Raw genomic sequence first — 12,111 nt, 5'->3', positions numbered from 1 at the left:
CCCCTGATCTCGGGGAGGTAGGAGAGATGGGGGTCCCCCTGTCTCCCCAGTTTGGGTTGTGAGAGATGTGGGGTCCCTGACAGTCCCTCCCTCCCTGTCTCCCCAGTCAGAGGGTGTGTCTGTCTCTTCCTCCCTGTCTCCCCAGTGTGTGTGTGTGTGTGTGTGTGTGTGTGTGTGTGTGTAACAGATTGAAAATGTTAACAACAGAATGAAAATGCAAATGTTAAACACCGTAGCCCAGACTGGGTTGGAAAGAAAATAGTCTAGTGGACTCATAGTAAAGGTTTGTGTTGCCTTGCCTCTTGGTGTCCTCCTCTCTTGGCTTCTCATGCTTCCCAGGATGCACTGGGCATTCCATTTCATACTACAGCGGTGAGAGTCATTGTGTCCCACACAAACCACTGGAGTTAAACCTCCGCCACATGCTATTAACACACTTCTGTTTTCAGACGGCCTTTCTCTCAAAGGTATGCTATCTTTTACAGCTTTTCTGCATTATTCAAAGTGAAGCATTATTGAATTATAAGGGTGACAGGCCAATATCTTTACAACCCTACCGAAGGTATTGTGACTTATTCCTGGTCATATTGTACGTCCTGTACTACACTCCGAAGGATCATGTTCTCTTGTATGCCTTCTTTAGATCCTGGGATTCTACAGAATACTATGTCTCGTTGTTTCTGGAGGGTTCATATCTCAATCTGAGCATATTTCACATACATACAGTAGACTGCTTCTAGGAACCCGAATGGCACCCTAGTCCCTATTGTGTACTTTGGGATGCATCCAATTACTTATTCCAGATTTGAGTGTAATCTGTAGTAGTTTGACATAGTTTCCATTCGTTTTCTCCTCTCACTGTGTGGGTGGGTGGTTTCCAAGACCGCAGCAGAGCAGTCAGAACCGCAAAGCAGGTTAAACCTCTCTGGAACACGTTAAGGGTTTTACAAAAACGCACTCCAAAGTACATCCAAGTTTACAAATGCAATCAATAGACCTTGTATTAGCCAGCAGTCTGGACCGGACGGAACATTGAGGAAAATAGCCTCTATGTCACCGTGGGCGGAGGGAGAGTCCTGGCCAGGTCCTGGGTCTACTGGCCGCCTATCGGCCTGTCAGATAGCAGAGCTGTGGCAGTAGGATGGAGATGGATTACCAGGAGGTTGGAGCTAGCACTCTTCAGATAAGCATACTCCAGAGAAGGGCAGGTAATTTGGCTGCTGAAGCTCCAACTCGCTTCGAAACACAATCATCCCCAAGGTTGAATCTCTGGCACTCCAGCTACTGTAACCATGCCCCCACTGGGCAGACGTCAGTTCAACGTCTAGTCTTGATTTACAGTTGGTTGAGTTGTCATCTAGACTGAATTTATCATGAAACTGTCACCATGTCATTGGATTTAGCTTAATAAAAGTTTGGTCAAGAAAATAAGGAATTTCCTTACGCTGATGACTTTTTGCAAATCCAATCAGTTTTCTCACGTTTATTAATTAAACGTTATCACATTGGATTTTGTAGTTGAAACGACATGGAAGCCATGTGGGACAAGGCAGGCAGGCCAGTCAAGAAAGCGGGAGAAAGTTGTCTGATTTGCCTTTTCCGAACACCAAGGGCACTATGAAGGTCTTTGTTTTACAATGATTATTACTGCTTGACCATTGCTTTAATCCAAGGTCTCTTTTGATTCCTTCTGCCTTTGCTGAAATGTCATGAGCAATGCATGAAATGCTGAAATAGGCTTGAATGTACTTTATGGTTTTGTCTTAGTACATTTCATGGAAAATTCTGACAATAATATGGTCGTTTAAAGGCAAACATTGCTGGTAGTTTATAATTTTCAAAGTGCTGAGCAGTTCAGGCCCAGACTTCTCCTTCTCTGGGCTCTAAAACTGTCTGGTTCTTAATGTAAAGAAAACATAGCTTTTTTATCTGGAGGCAGTATTCACATGAATAGTTCTGCCATAGATGATACATCTCTACATCGTGTTTTCTACCTTGGCTGAAAGCTCACTGAATCTCGGTGTCCTCATTAATTTTACATTTGGAGATATGAACTGCAGGTTTAGGAGATGAAACTACAGTGGACTTTCCCAGTAAATTCTCATTTTTAGCAAGCTTCAGCGGTTTGGCAAGTTTCTTCACATACATTTAGCTTTTCAGTGACTCCCAGGCAGCCCACGGGTATGGTGATGGAAAAGGTTAGGGCGTTACTATTTTCTCTTCTTAAAATGTGATTTTAAACCTAAAACGTAACCTTAGCCCTAACCTTAATCCTAACCTTAACCCTCACCATTACCACACTGCTAACCTTATGCCTAACCCTAACCTTAAATTCAGAACAAAAAGCAAATTGTTTGTTTTCATACATTTTTACAATATAGCCAATTTTGACTTTGTAGTTGGGGTAACTAGTGGAAATGTCTCCTTACTTCCTCATGCTAGAATGGACAGTCCCCCAACCCTCATCAAATATGTAAATATACACTACCGGTCAAAAGTTTTAGAACACCTACTCATTCAAGGGTTTTTCTTTATTTTACTATTTTCTACATTGTAGAATAACAGTGAAGACATCAAAACTATGAAATAAAACATGGAATTATGTAGTAACCAAAAAAGTGTTTAACAAATCAAAATATATTGAATATTTGAGATTCTTCAAATAGTCACCCTTTGCCTTGATGACAGCTTTGCACACTCTTGGCATTCTCTCAACCAGATGCATGAGGTAGTCACCTGGAATGTATTTAAATTAACAGGTGTGGCTTCTTAAAAGTTAATTTGTGGATTTTTTCGCACTTAATGCTTTTGAGCCAAACAGTTGTGTTGTCACAAGGTAGCGGGGTATACAGAATTTGGTAAAACGTCCATATTAAGTCAAGAACAGCACTAATAAGCAAAGAGAAACAACATTCCATCATTACTTTAAGACATGAAGGTCAGTTAATCCGGAAAATCTCAAGAGCTTTGAAAGTTTCTTCAAGTGCAGGAGCAAAAACCACCAAGCACTATGATGAAACTGGCTCTCATGAGGACCACCACAGAAATGGAAGACCCAGAGTTACTTCTGCTGCAGAGGATAAGTTCATGAGAGTTACCAGCCTCAGCAATTGCAGCCCAAATAAATGCTTCACAGAGTTCAAGAAACACACTGTCACGATCGTCGTATGGAGGGGACCAAAGCGCAGTGTGGTGTAAATACATTCTTCTTTATTGAAGGAAGAACATGAAGAACAAAACAACAAGACGAACGTGACCGCTAACGAAACACTGACCTAACGTGCAACATAACATAGTCAATAACCCATGAAATACCCAAAGAAGATGGCTGCCTAAATATGGTTCCCAATCAGAGACAACGATAAACACCTGCCTCTAATTGAGAAACAATCTAGGCAACCATAGACCTATATAAACACCTAGATAGTAAACAATCCCATAAATCTACAAAACCCCTAAACAGTACAAAAACCTTAGATGAGGCAAAAACACACATACGACCCTCATCACACCCTGACCTAACCAAAATATATAAAGAAAACAAAGAATACTCAGGTCAGTGCGTGACAGTACCCCCCGACAAAGGTGCGGACTCCGGCCGCAGAAACCTAATCTAAAGGGGAGGGTCCGGGTGGGCCTCTTTCACGGCGGCGGCTGGGGTGCGGGACGTGGACCCAGCTCTATCTCAGTCTTGGCCCACTTAGGTGGTTCCTCAGGAGTGGGGACCCTCGCAGCGGGCCCCAGACTGAAGATCATCGTGGAGGGTGCCACTGGACTGAGGAGCGCCTCTGGACTGAGGGGCAGCTCTGGACTGAGTGGTAGCTCCGGACTGAGTGGTAGCTCCGGATTGAGTGGTAGCTCTGGACTGAGGGAAAGCTCCGGACTGAGGGGCAGCTCCGGACTGGCTGACGGCTCTGGCAGCTCCTGGCTGGCCGACAGCTCTGGCTGAGGACACGCACCTCAGGGCGAGTGCGGGGAGGAGGAACAGGAAGCACTGGGCTCTGGAGACGCACAGGAAGCCCGGTGCGGGGGGCTGCCACCGGAGGGCTGGTGCGTGGAGATGGCACCGGATAGACCAGACCGAGAAGGTGCACTGGAGATCTGGAGCACCGGGCCTGCCCAACCTTTCCTGGTTGAATGCTCCCCGTAGCCAGGTCAGTGCGGCGAGGTGGAATAGCCCGCACTGGGCTGTGCTGGCGACCCGGGGACACCATGCGTAAGGCTGGTGCCATGTATGCCGGCCCGAGGAGACGCACTGGAGACCAGATGCGTAGAGCCGGCTTCATGGCATCTGGCTCAATGCCCACTCTAGCCCGGCCAATACGAGGAGCTGGTATGTACCGCACCAGGCTATGCAGACGCACCGGGGACACCGTGCGCTCCACAGCATAACACGGTGCCTGCCCGGTACAACGCCCTCTCTCTCCACGGTAAGCACGGGGAGCTGGCGCAGGTCTCCTAACTGACTTCGCCACACTCCCCGTGTGCCCTCCGCCAATACATTTTTGGGGCTACCACTCGGGCTTCCTGCCGCGCTGCCGTGCTGCCTCCTCATACCGGCGCCTCTCTGCTTTCGCTGCCTCCAGTTCTGTTTTGGAACGGCGATATTCCCCTGGCTGTGCCCAGGGTCCTTTGCCGTCCAGAATCTCCTCCAAAGTCCAGAAGTCCTGTGATTGCTGCTGCTCTCTGTTACCACGCTGCTTGGTCCTTTGCTGGTGGGAAATTCTGTCACGATCGTCGTATGGAGGGGACCAAAGCGTAAGGTGGTGGGAATACATTCTTCTTTATTGAAGGAAGAACACAAAGAATACTTAAACAAAACAACAAGATGAACGTGACCGCTAACAAAATACTGAGCTGACGTGCAACATAACATAGTCAATAACCCACAAAATACCCAAAGAATATGGCTGCCTAAATATGGTTCCCAATCAGAGACAACGATAAACACCTGCCTCTAATTGAGAACAAATCTAAGCAACCATAGACCTACATAAACACATAGATAGTAAACAACCCCATAAATCTACAAAACCCCTAGACAGTACAAAAACCCTAGCTGAGACAAAAAAAACACACATACCACCCTCGTCACACCCTGACCTAACCAAAATATATAAAGAAAACAACGAGTACTCAGGTCAGGGCATGACACACACACTGTTTAGAGGAGACTGTGTGAATCAGGCCTTCATGGTCAATTTGCTGCAAAGAAACCACTACTAAAGGACACCAATAAGAAGAAATTTGCTTGGACCAAGAAACACGAGAAATGGACATTAGACCGGTGGAAATCTGTCTAGATTTCCAATCGCTGTGTCTTTGTGAGACGTGGTGTGGGTGAACGGATGATCCGTGTATGTGTACTTCCCACCGTGAAGCATGGAGGAGGAGGTGTTATGATGTGGGGGTGCTTTGCTGGTGACACTGTCTGTGATTTTTTTTTACAATTCAAAGCACATTTAACCAGCATGGTTGCCATAGCATTCTGCAGCGATACGCCATGCCATCCCATCTGGTTTGGGCGTAGTCGGACTATCATTTGTTTTTCAACAAGAATGACCCAACACACCTCCAGGCTGTGTAAGGGCTATGTTACCAAGAAGTGATGGAGTGCTGCATCAGATGACCTGGCCTCCACAATCCTCTGACCTCAACCAAATTGAGATGTTTTGGGATGAGTCAGACCGCAGAGTGAAGCAAAAGCACCCAACAAGTGCTCAGCATGTGGGAACTCTTTCTAGACTGTTGGAAAAGCTTTTCCAGGTGAAGCTTGTTAAGAGTGTGCGAAGCTGTCATCAAGGCAAGGGATGGATATTTGAAGAATCTTAAATACAAAATATTTAGATTTTGAGTTAATACTTTTTGGGTTACTACATGATTCCATAGGTGTTATTTCATAGTTTTGATGTCTTGACTATTATTCTACAATGTAGAAAATAGTAAAAATAGAGAAAAACCCTTGAATGAGTAGGTATTCTAAAACTTTTGACTGGTAGTGTACACATTAAGCACATTTTCAGGGACATACAGTATGTGATGTAATAAATACAAAGACAAGTGTAATTTAAATAGCTCTGAGGCACATCTCTCTGTCACACACACACAGTGAGGACCTTTACTGAATCACACCTGAGGTTTTTATTCAAGTGTTTAATTTTTCTGTAGTGGATTAAAGGAATTAACTGCATCTCTAATTTGTTCACAGAGCTAGAGGAGGACTGGACGCTTGTTCACGGTCCAACATTTCAGGCTCCTTTGTTTTCTCTCAATTTCAATTTTCAATTTAAGGGCTTTATTGGCATGGGAATCATATGCTTACAGTGCCAAAGTAAGTGAAATAGATAATAAACAAAAGTGAAATAAACAATAAAAATTAACATTTACATTTACATTTACATTTAAGTCATTTAGCAGACGCTCTTATCCAGAGCGACTTACATTAATATTACACTCACAGACATTCCAAAGGAATAGACACATTGCAAATGTCATTATGTCTATATATATTGTTGTAACGATGTGCAAATAGTTAAAGTACAAGAGGAAAAATAAATAAATATAAATGTGGGTTGTATTTACAAAGGTCACAAATCTCTCACTATCAATTCAATTTTAGTTTAAGGGCTTTATTGGCATAGGGAACATATGTTAAAATTGCCAAAGCAAGTGAACTAGATAATAAACTAAAGTGAAATATACTCCCTCTCTCTCTCTCTAGCTCTCGCTCCCTCTCTCTCTCTCTTCCTTTCTCTTTCTCTCTCTCTTGCGCTCTCACTCTCTCTCTCTCTTGCTCTCTCTCTTGCTCTCTCTCTCTAGCTCTCTCTCTCTTGCTCTCTCTCTCTAGCTCTCTCTAGCTCTCTCTCTCTTGCTCTCTCGCTGTCTCTCTTGCTCTCTCTCTCTCTCTCTCTATTGCTCTCTCTCTCTTGCTCTCTCTCTTTCTCTCTCTCTCTCTTGTGCACTCTCACTCTCTAGCTCTCTCTCTTGATCTCTCTCTAGCTCTCTTTCAAAATTAAATTACATTTAACGGGCTTTATTATTGGCATGCAAAAAAAACATGTTCACATTACCAAATGAAGTTACATTTCACCCAATAAATACGGGAGTTTATCAAAATTGGATTTGTTTTTAAATTCTTTGTGAATCTGTGTAATCTGATGGAAATATGTGTCTCTAATATGGTCATACATTTGGCAGGAAGTTAGGAAGTGCAGCTCAGTTTCCACCTCATTTTGTGGGCAGTTTGCATGCAGCCTGTCTTCTCTTGAGAGCCAATTCTGCCTATGGCATCCTCTCTCAATAGCAAGGCTATGCTCACTGAGTCTGTACATAGTCAAACCTTTCCTTAAGTTTGGGTCGGTCACAGTGATCAGGTATTCTGCCACTGTGTACATTCCAGGTTGCTCAGTTTTTTAGTAAATTTTTTCCAAGTAATTGTCTTTTTGTTTTCTCATGAAGAGGGTGAGGCTTAAGCCGCATCCCTGTCTTACTCCATGGCCGTTTGGAAAGAAATGAGTGTGTTTTTTGCCAATTTTAAGTGCACATTTGTTGTTTGGAGTTTATAATATTGTATGTTTTTCCCCCAACACCACTTTCCATCAATTTGTATAGCAGACTCAAATTGAGTCAAAATATTGTTTTGAAATCAACAAATCATGAGGAAACTTAGCCATTGCTGTAGTTGGTTTGTTTGTCAATTAGGGTGTGCAGGGTGAGTTAATGATCTATTGTACAGTCATTTGGTAAAAAGCCAATTTGACATTTTCTTAGTATGTTGTTTTCGCTGAGGAAATGTACGAGTCTGCTGTTAATGTTCTGCTGTTTTGTTATTTGTTACGGGGCCCAAAAATTTGGAGAAATATTTTTTCTATACATTTCTGTTTTGGATAGATAGCTCTGTGTTTTTTTTGTTTGATTCTATGGATTCTATGGTTAGCTTCTATGGATTCTTCTATTATATTGAGCTGATTTCTGACCTGCTGTTCTTTCTTTTTACGTAGTGTATTTCTTTATTGCTTTAGTGTTTCACCATAGTGAAGGTGTAGGCTCAGGCTTTCTGTGCCTCTATGTTTTTGGTCATTTTAGTTAATTTTCTTAGGTTTTCTGCTTAAATGTTTTTGATTTGATAGGGAAGCTGAGGTCATACTGTTTAGGTTTTATACTGCCAAGTTTACACCTTCACTATTACAATGAAACATTTTTTTCCAGGAAGTTGTCTAAAAGGAATTGAATTTGTTTGGTTTCCACACTACTTTCCTTCCTTCTATAGTATTTCTTAATATTCTTCAGTTCCTTTGGCTTTGATGCCTCATGATTGAGTTTTGCTCTGTTCAAGTAGACTGTGATTTTGCTGTGGTCTGATAGGGGTGTCAGTGGTCTGACTGTGAACACTCTGAGAGACTGGGATGAGGTCAGTGATAAAGTAGTCTACACTACTACTGCCAAGAGATGACATATAGGTGTACCTACCGCAAGAGTCCCCTCGAAACCTATCATTGACTTTGTACATGCCTGGCGTGTGACAGAGCTCCAGGTGTTGTGACCCATTGTTTTTGGTTATGTTGTGGTAGTTGTGTCAAGGGGGGCATATGGGGGAGGGAATGCTGTCACCTCCAGGTAGGAGGGTCTCTCTCTCTCTCTCTCTTGCTCTCTCTCTCTTTGTGTTTCTTTTTTTTCTCCATTGATATCCCTGTGAGTATTTTTGTGAGAAAACCAACAGTAGATTGGAAAAAACAATGGAAACTCATGAAACTTAAATTTTTTATTCGGTACATGGAAATTTCACTGAAAAATATTTTTATGTGCAGTACGTTATCACGCTCAGCCTTTTATCCACAACAATGTCAATTGGATGGAAACCTAGCTAGTGGTCGTCATTCTGATAAAACAGAGGTCAGAGGTCACAATAGGAGGGAAAGTGTGCTCAATCATTATCTCCTGCCTATGAGCTCTTGAGCCCATCCACCATCCAAGCCAACACACTCACACACACACGCACCGACACACACACACTCTGTAGGTCCATGGGACTGATGAGGATCTCCCATTGTTTAAGGAAAGAGACACAAGCTGGCTGTCCGCCCAATGACTCTGTTTTCATTCAGGCTATTTTACAACATCAGCACCCAGGTAATTAGCAGTTTTAAATTAACAAAGTTGGCTGATACCTGCAGACATGCATATTCGTAGCCTCGTGTCTGTCTCTCAGCTAGCTGAGCGTGTCTGCAGTGTGTGTGTGTGTTTGTGTGTGTGTGTGTGTTTCCGTGCCTGTGTGTGTGTGTACAAGAACACGTGTGTGTGTTCATACAAAAACGTGAGTGTGTGTGCATACAAGAACGTGTGTGTGTGTGTGTGTGTGTGTGTGTGTGTGTGTGTGTGTGTGTGTGTGTGTGTGTGTGTGTGTGTGTGTGTGTGTGTGTGTGTGTGTGTGTGTGTGTGTGTGTGTGTGTGTGTGTGTGTGTGTGTGTGTGTGTGTGTGTGTGTGTGTGTGTGTGTGTGTGTGTGTGTGTGTACAAGAACGTGTGTGTGTTACATAAAAAGACTAATTCACAGTAGACCATGTCATGGTTAGATCTTCCAACCCCCTGGTAGCCTGACAGGTGGAGCAGACACTTCCCCTTTGCCCCTCTGCCTTGCTCTAAACCACGGACCAGAGGAATAAACATGCTCTGAATGATTTGAAAATAATATACACCATCCGTGGACAGACACACTTTAACCAGTCATTCTCCAGTGAATCCACTGAGAACAGTTTGCCTGAGCATTAGTTGGCTGGTTGACACACTCTATGGTTGGAATACAAGGGGAGTAACCAGTGGTGGGCTGGCTGCACTTTTAATGGTCTTCTGTTGTGGCTCTCTCTCTCTCTCTCTCTCTCTCTCTCTCTCTCTCTCTCTCTCTCTCTCTCTCTCTCTCTCTCTCTCTCTCTCTCTCTCTCTCTCTCTCTCTCTCTCTCTCTCTCTCTCTCTCACACTTTCTATCTTTCTCCCTCACTCGTTCTCAATCTTTCTCTCTCTCTGTATCTCTCTATCTCTGACTCTCTTTTTCACTCAACTATATATTTTCTTCCGTTACAGCATCCTCTCTCTCTTTTTGGCTCTTTCATTTACTCAAATACTGCACATGTCTCAGCCAGTATATGGTTTTCTTATCTTGCTCTCCCAGCATGAAGCTAAAGCTGAACCCAACCCACCCACTGTGTCCTTAACTTCAGATGTGCAGGCAAGTTCCATGTGAATGCAATGCAGTGCTGAACTGCATGTAATGGTGGTGAGGGAGCGCGGAAGTTTACTGACTGTCTTGATGTTGAGTTGAGTTTGTATTTGTATTTCTTTAAACAATTCTAGAAATGAGAGAGAGAGAGAGAGAGAGAGGGAGAGGGAGAGGGAGAGGGAGAGGGAGGGTGATTTTCTTACTTTACATGCCTGACGTCATGCCTAACTTAACGGCTGTCTCTTTCTTCCCTGTTCTCTGTCTTAGATGTTGTAATAAAGCAAAGCGGCTGTCTCTTTCTTCCCTGTTCTCTGTCTTAGATGTTGTAACAAAGCATAACGGCTGTCTCTTTCTTCCCTGTTCTCTGTCTTAGATGTTGTCATAAAGCATAACGGCTGTCTCTTTCTTCCCTGTTCTCTGTCTTAGATGTTGTAACAAAGCATAACGGCTGTCTCTTTCTTCCCTGTTCTCTGTCTTAGATGTTGTAATAAAGCATAGCGGCTGTCTCTTTCTTCCCTGTTCTCTGTCTTAGATGTTGTAACAAAGCATAACGGCTGTCTCTTTCTTCCCTGTTCTCTGTCTTAGATGTTGTCATAAAGCATAACGGCTGTCTCTTTCTTCCCTGTTCTCTGTCTTAGATGTTGTAATAAAGCATAGCGGCTGTCTCTTTCTTCCCTGTTCTCTGTCTTAGATGTTGTAATAAAGCATAACGGCTGTCTCCCTCTTCCCTGTTCTCTGTCTTAGATGTTGTAATAAAGCATAACGGCTGTCTCCCTCTTCCTTGTTCTCTGTCTTAGATGTTGTAATAAAGCATAACGGCTGTCTCCCTCTTCCCTGTTCTCTGTCTTAGATGTTGTAATAAAGCATAACGGCTGTCTCTTTCTTCCCTGTTCTCTGTCTTAGATGTTGTAATAAAGCATAACGGCTGTCTCCCTCTTCCCTGTTCTCTGTCTTAGATGTTGTAATAAAGCATAACGGCTGTCTCCCTCTTCCCTGTTCTCTGTCTTAGATGTTGTCATAAAGCATAACGGCTGTCTCTTTCTTCCCTATTCTCTGTCTTAGATGTTGTAATAAAGCATAACGGCTGTCTCCCTCTTCCCTGTTCTCTGTCATAGATGTTGTAATAAAGCATAACGGCTGTCACCCTCTTCCCTGTTCTCTGTCATAGATGTTGTAATAAAGCGTAACGGCTGTCTCCCTCTTCCCTGTTCTCTGTCTTAGATGTTGTAACAAAGCATAACGGCTGTCTCTTTCTTCCCTGTTCTCTGTCTTAGATGTTGTAATAAAGCATAACGGCTGTCTCCCTCTTCCCTGTTCTCTGTCTTAGATGTTGTAACAAAGTGTAACGGCTGTCTCCCTCTTCCCTGTTCCCCCCGTCAGAACTGCAGATCAGTGCCTGTGGAAACCCTGGGGTTCCGCCCAAAGGCATCCTGGTAGGGACACGCTTTAACGTGGGAGACCAGATTCGCTACAGCTGTGTGACCGGGTACGTCCTGGACGGGCACCCACAGCTAACCTGTGTCACCAACGCGGAGAAAGGCGCTGTGTGGGACTTCCCTGTGCCCATCTGCAGAGGTGAGTGTCCATGACCTGGCACTGTGTGTGTGACACGGTGTTGGTGACAGCTGCATGCTGGGAGTGTGTCTGTGGAGATGGTATGGTGTGTGTATGGCAGAGGTGTGAAAGATTTGTCTGAATGTGTTTGAGTTTTGTGTTCATCTGTGAAACTATATATGTGTGTGTGTGTGTGTGTGTGTGTGTGTGTGTGTGTGTGTGTGTGTGTGTGTGTGTGTGTGTGTGTGTGTGTGTGTGTGTGTGTGTGTGTGTGTGTGTGTGTGTGTGTGTGTGTGTGTGTGTGTGTGTGTGTGTGATGACAGTTTTGTGTTCATCTGGAAACTA

The 12,111-nt window shown here is 43.8% G+C and overlaps 1 protein-coding gene across 2 annotated transcripts in view; it reads left to right on the top strand.

Moving 5' to 3' along the window:
• Positions 1–12,111, top strand: part of LOC118399009 (CUB and sushi domain-containing protein 3-like) — a 908,305-nt gene that overhangs the window by 258,523 nt on the left and 637,671 nt on the right. For both annotated transcript variants that reach the window (XM_052472732.1, XM_052472731.1), the window contains exon 4: positions 11,593–11,787. In XM_052472732.1, the coding sequence (XP_052328692.1) occupies positions 11,593–11,787 (195 nt within the window). The remainder of the gene's footprint in view (positions 1–11,592; positions 11,788–12,111) is intronic.

Source organism: Oncorhynchus keta, chromosome 20, assembly GCF_023373465.1.
Source record: "Oncorhynchus keta strain PuntledgeMale-10-30-2019 chromosome 20, Oket_V2, whole genome shotgun sequence".
In the NCBI taxonomy this organism is placed as follows: Eukaryota; Metazoa; Chordata; class Actinopteri; order Salmoniformes; family Salmonidae; genus Oncorhynchus; species Oncorhynchus keta.
The sequence above is the reverse complement of the archived record's forward strand: the minus strand, read 5'-3'. Positions and strand labels throughout refer to the sequence as shown.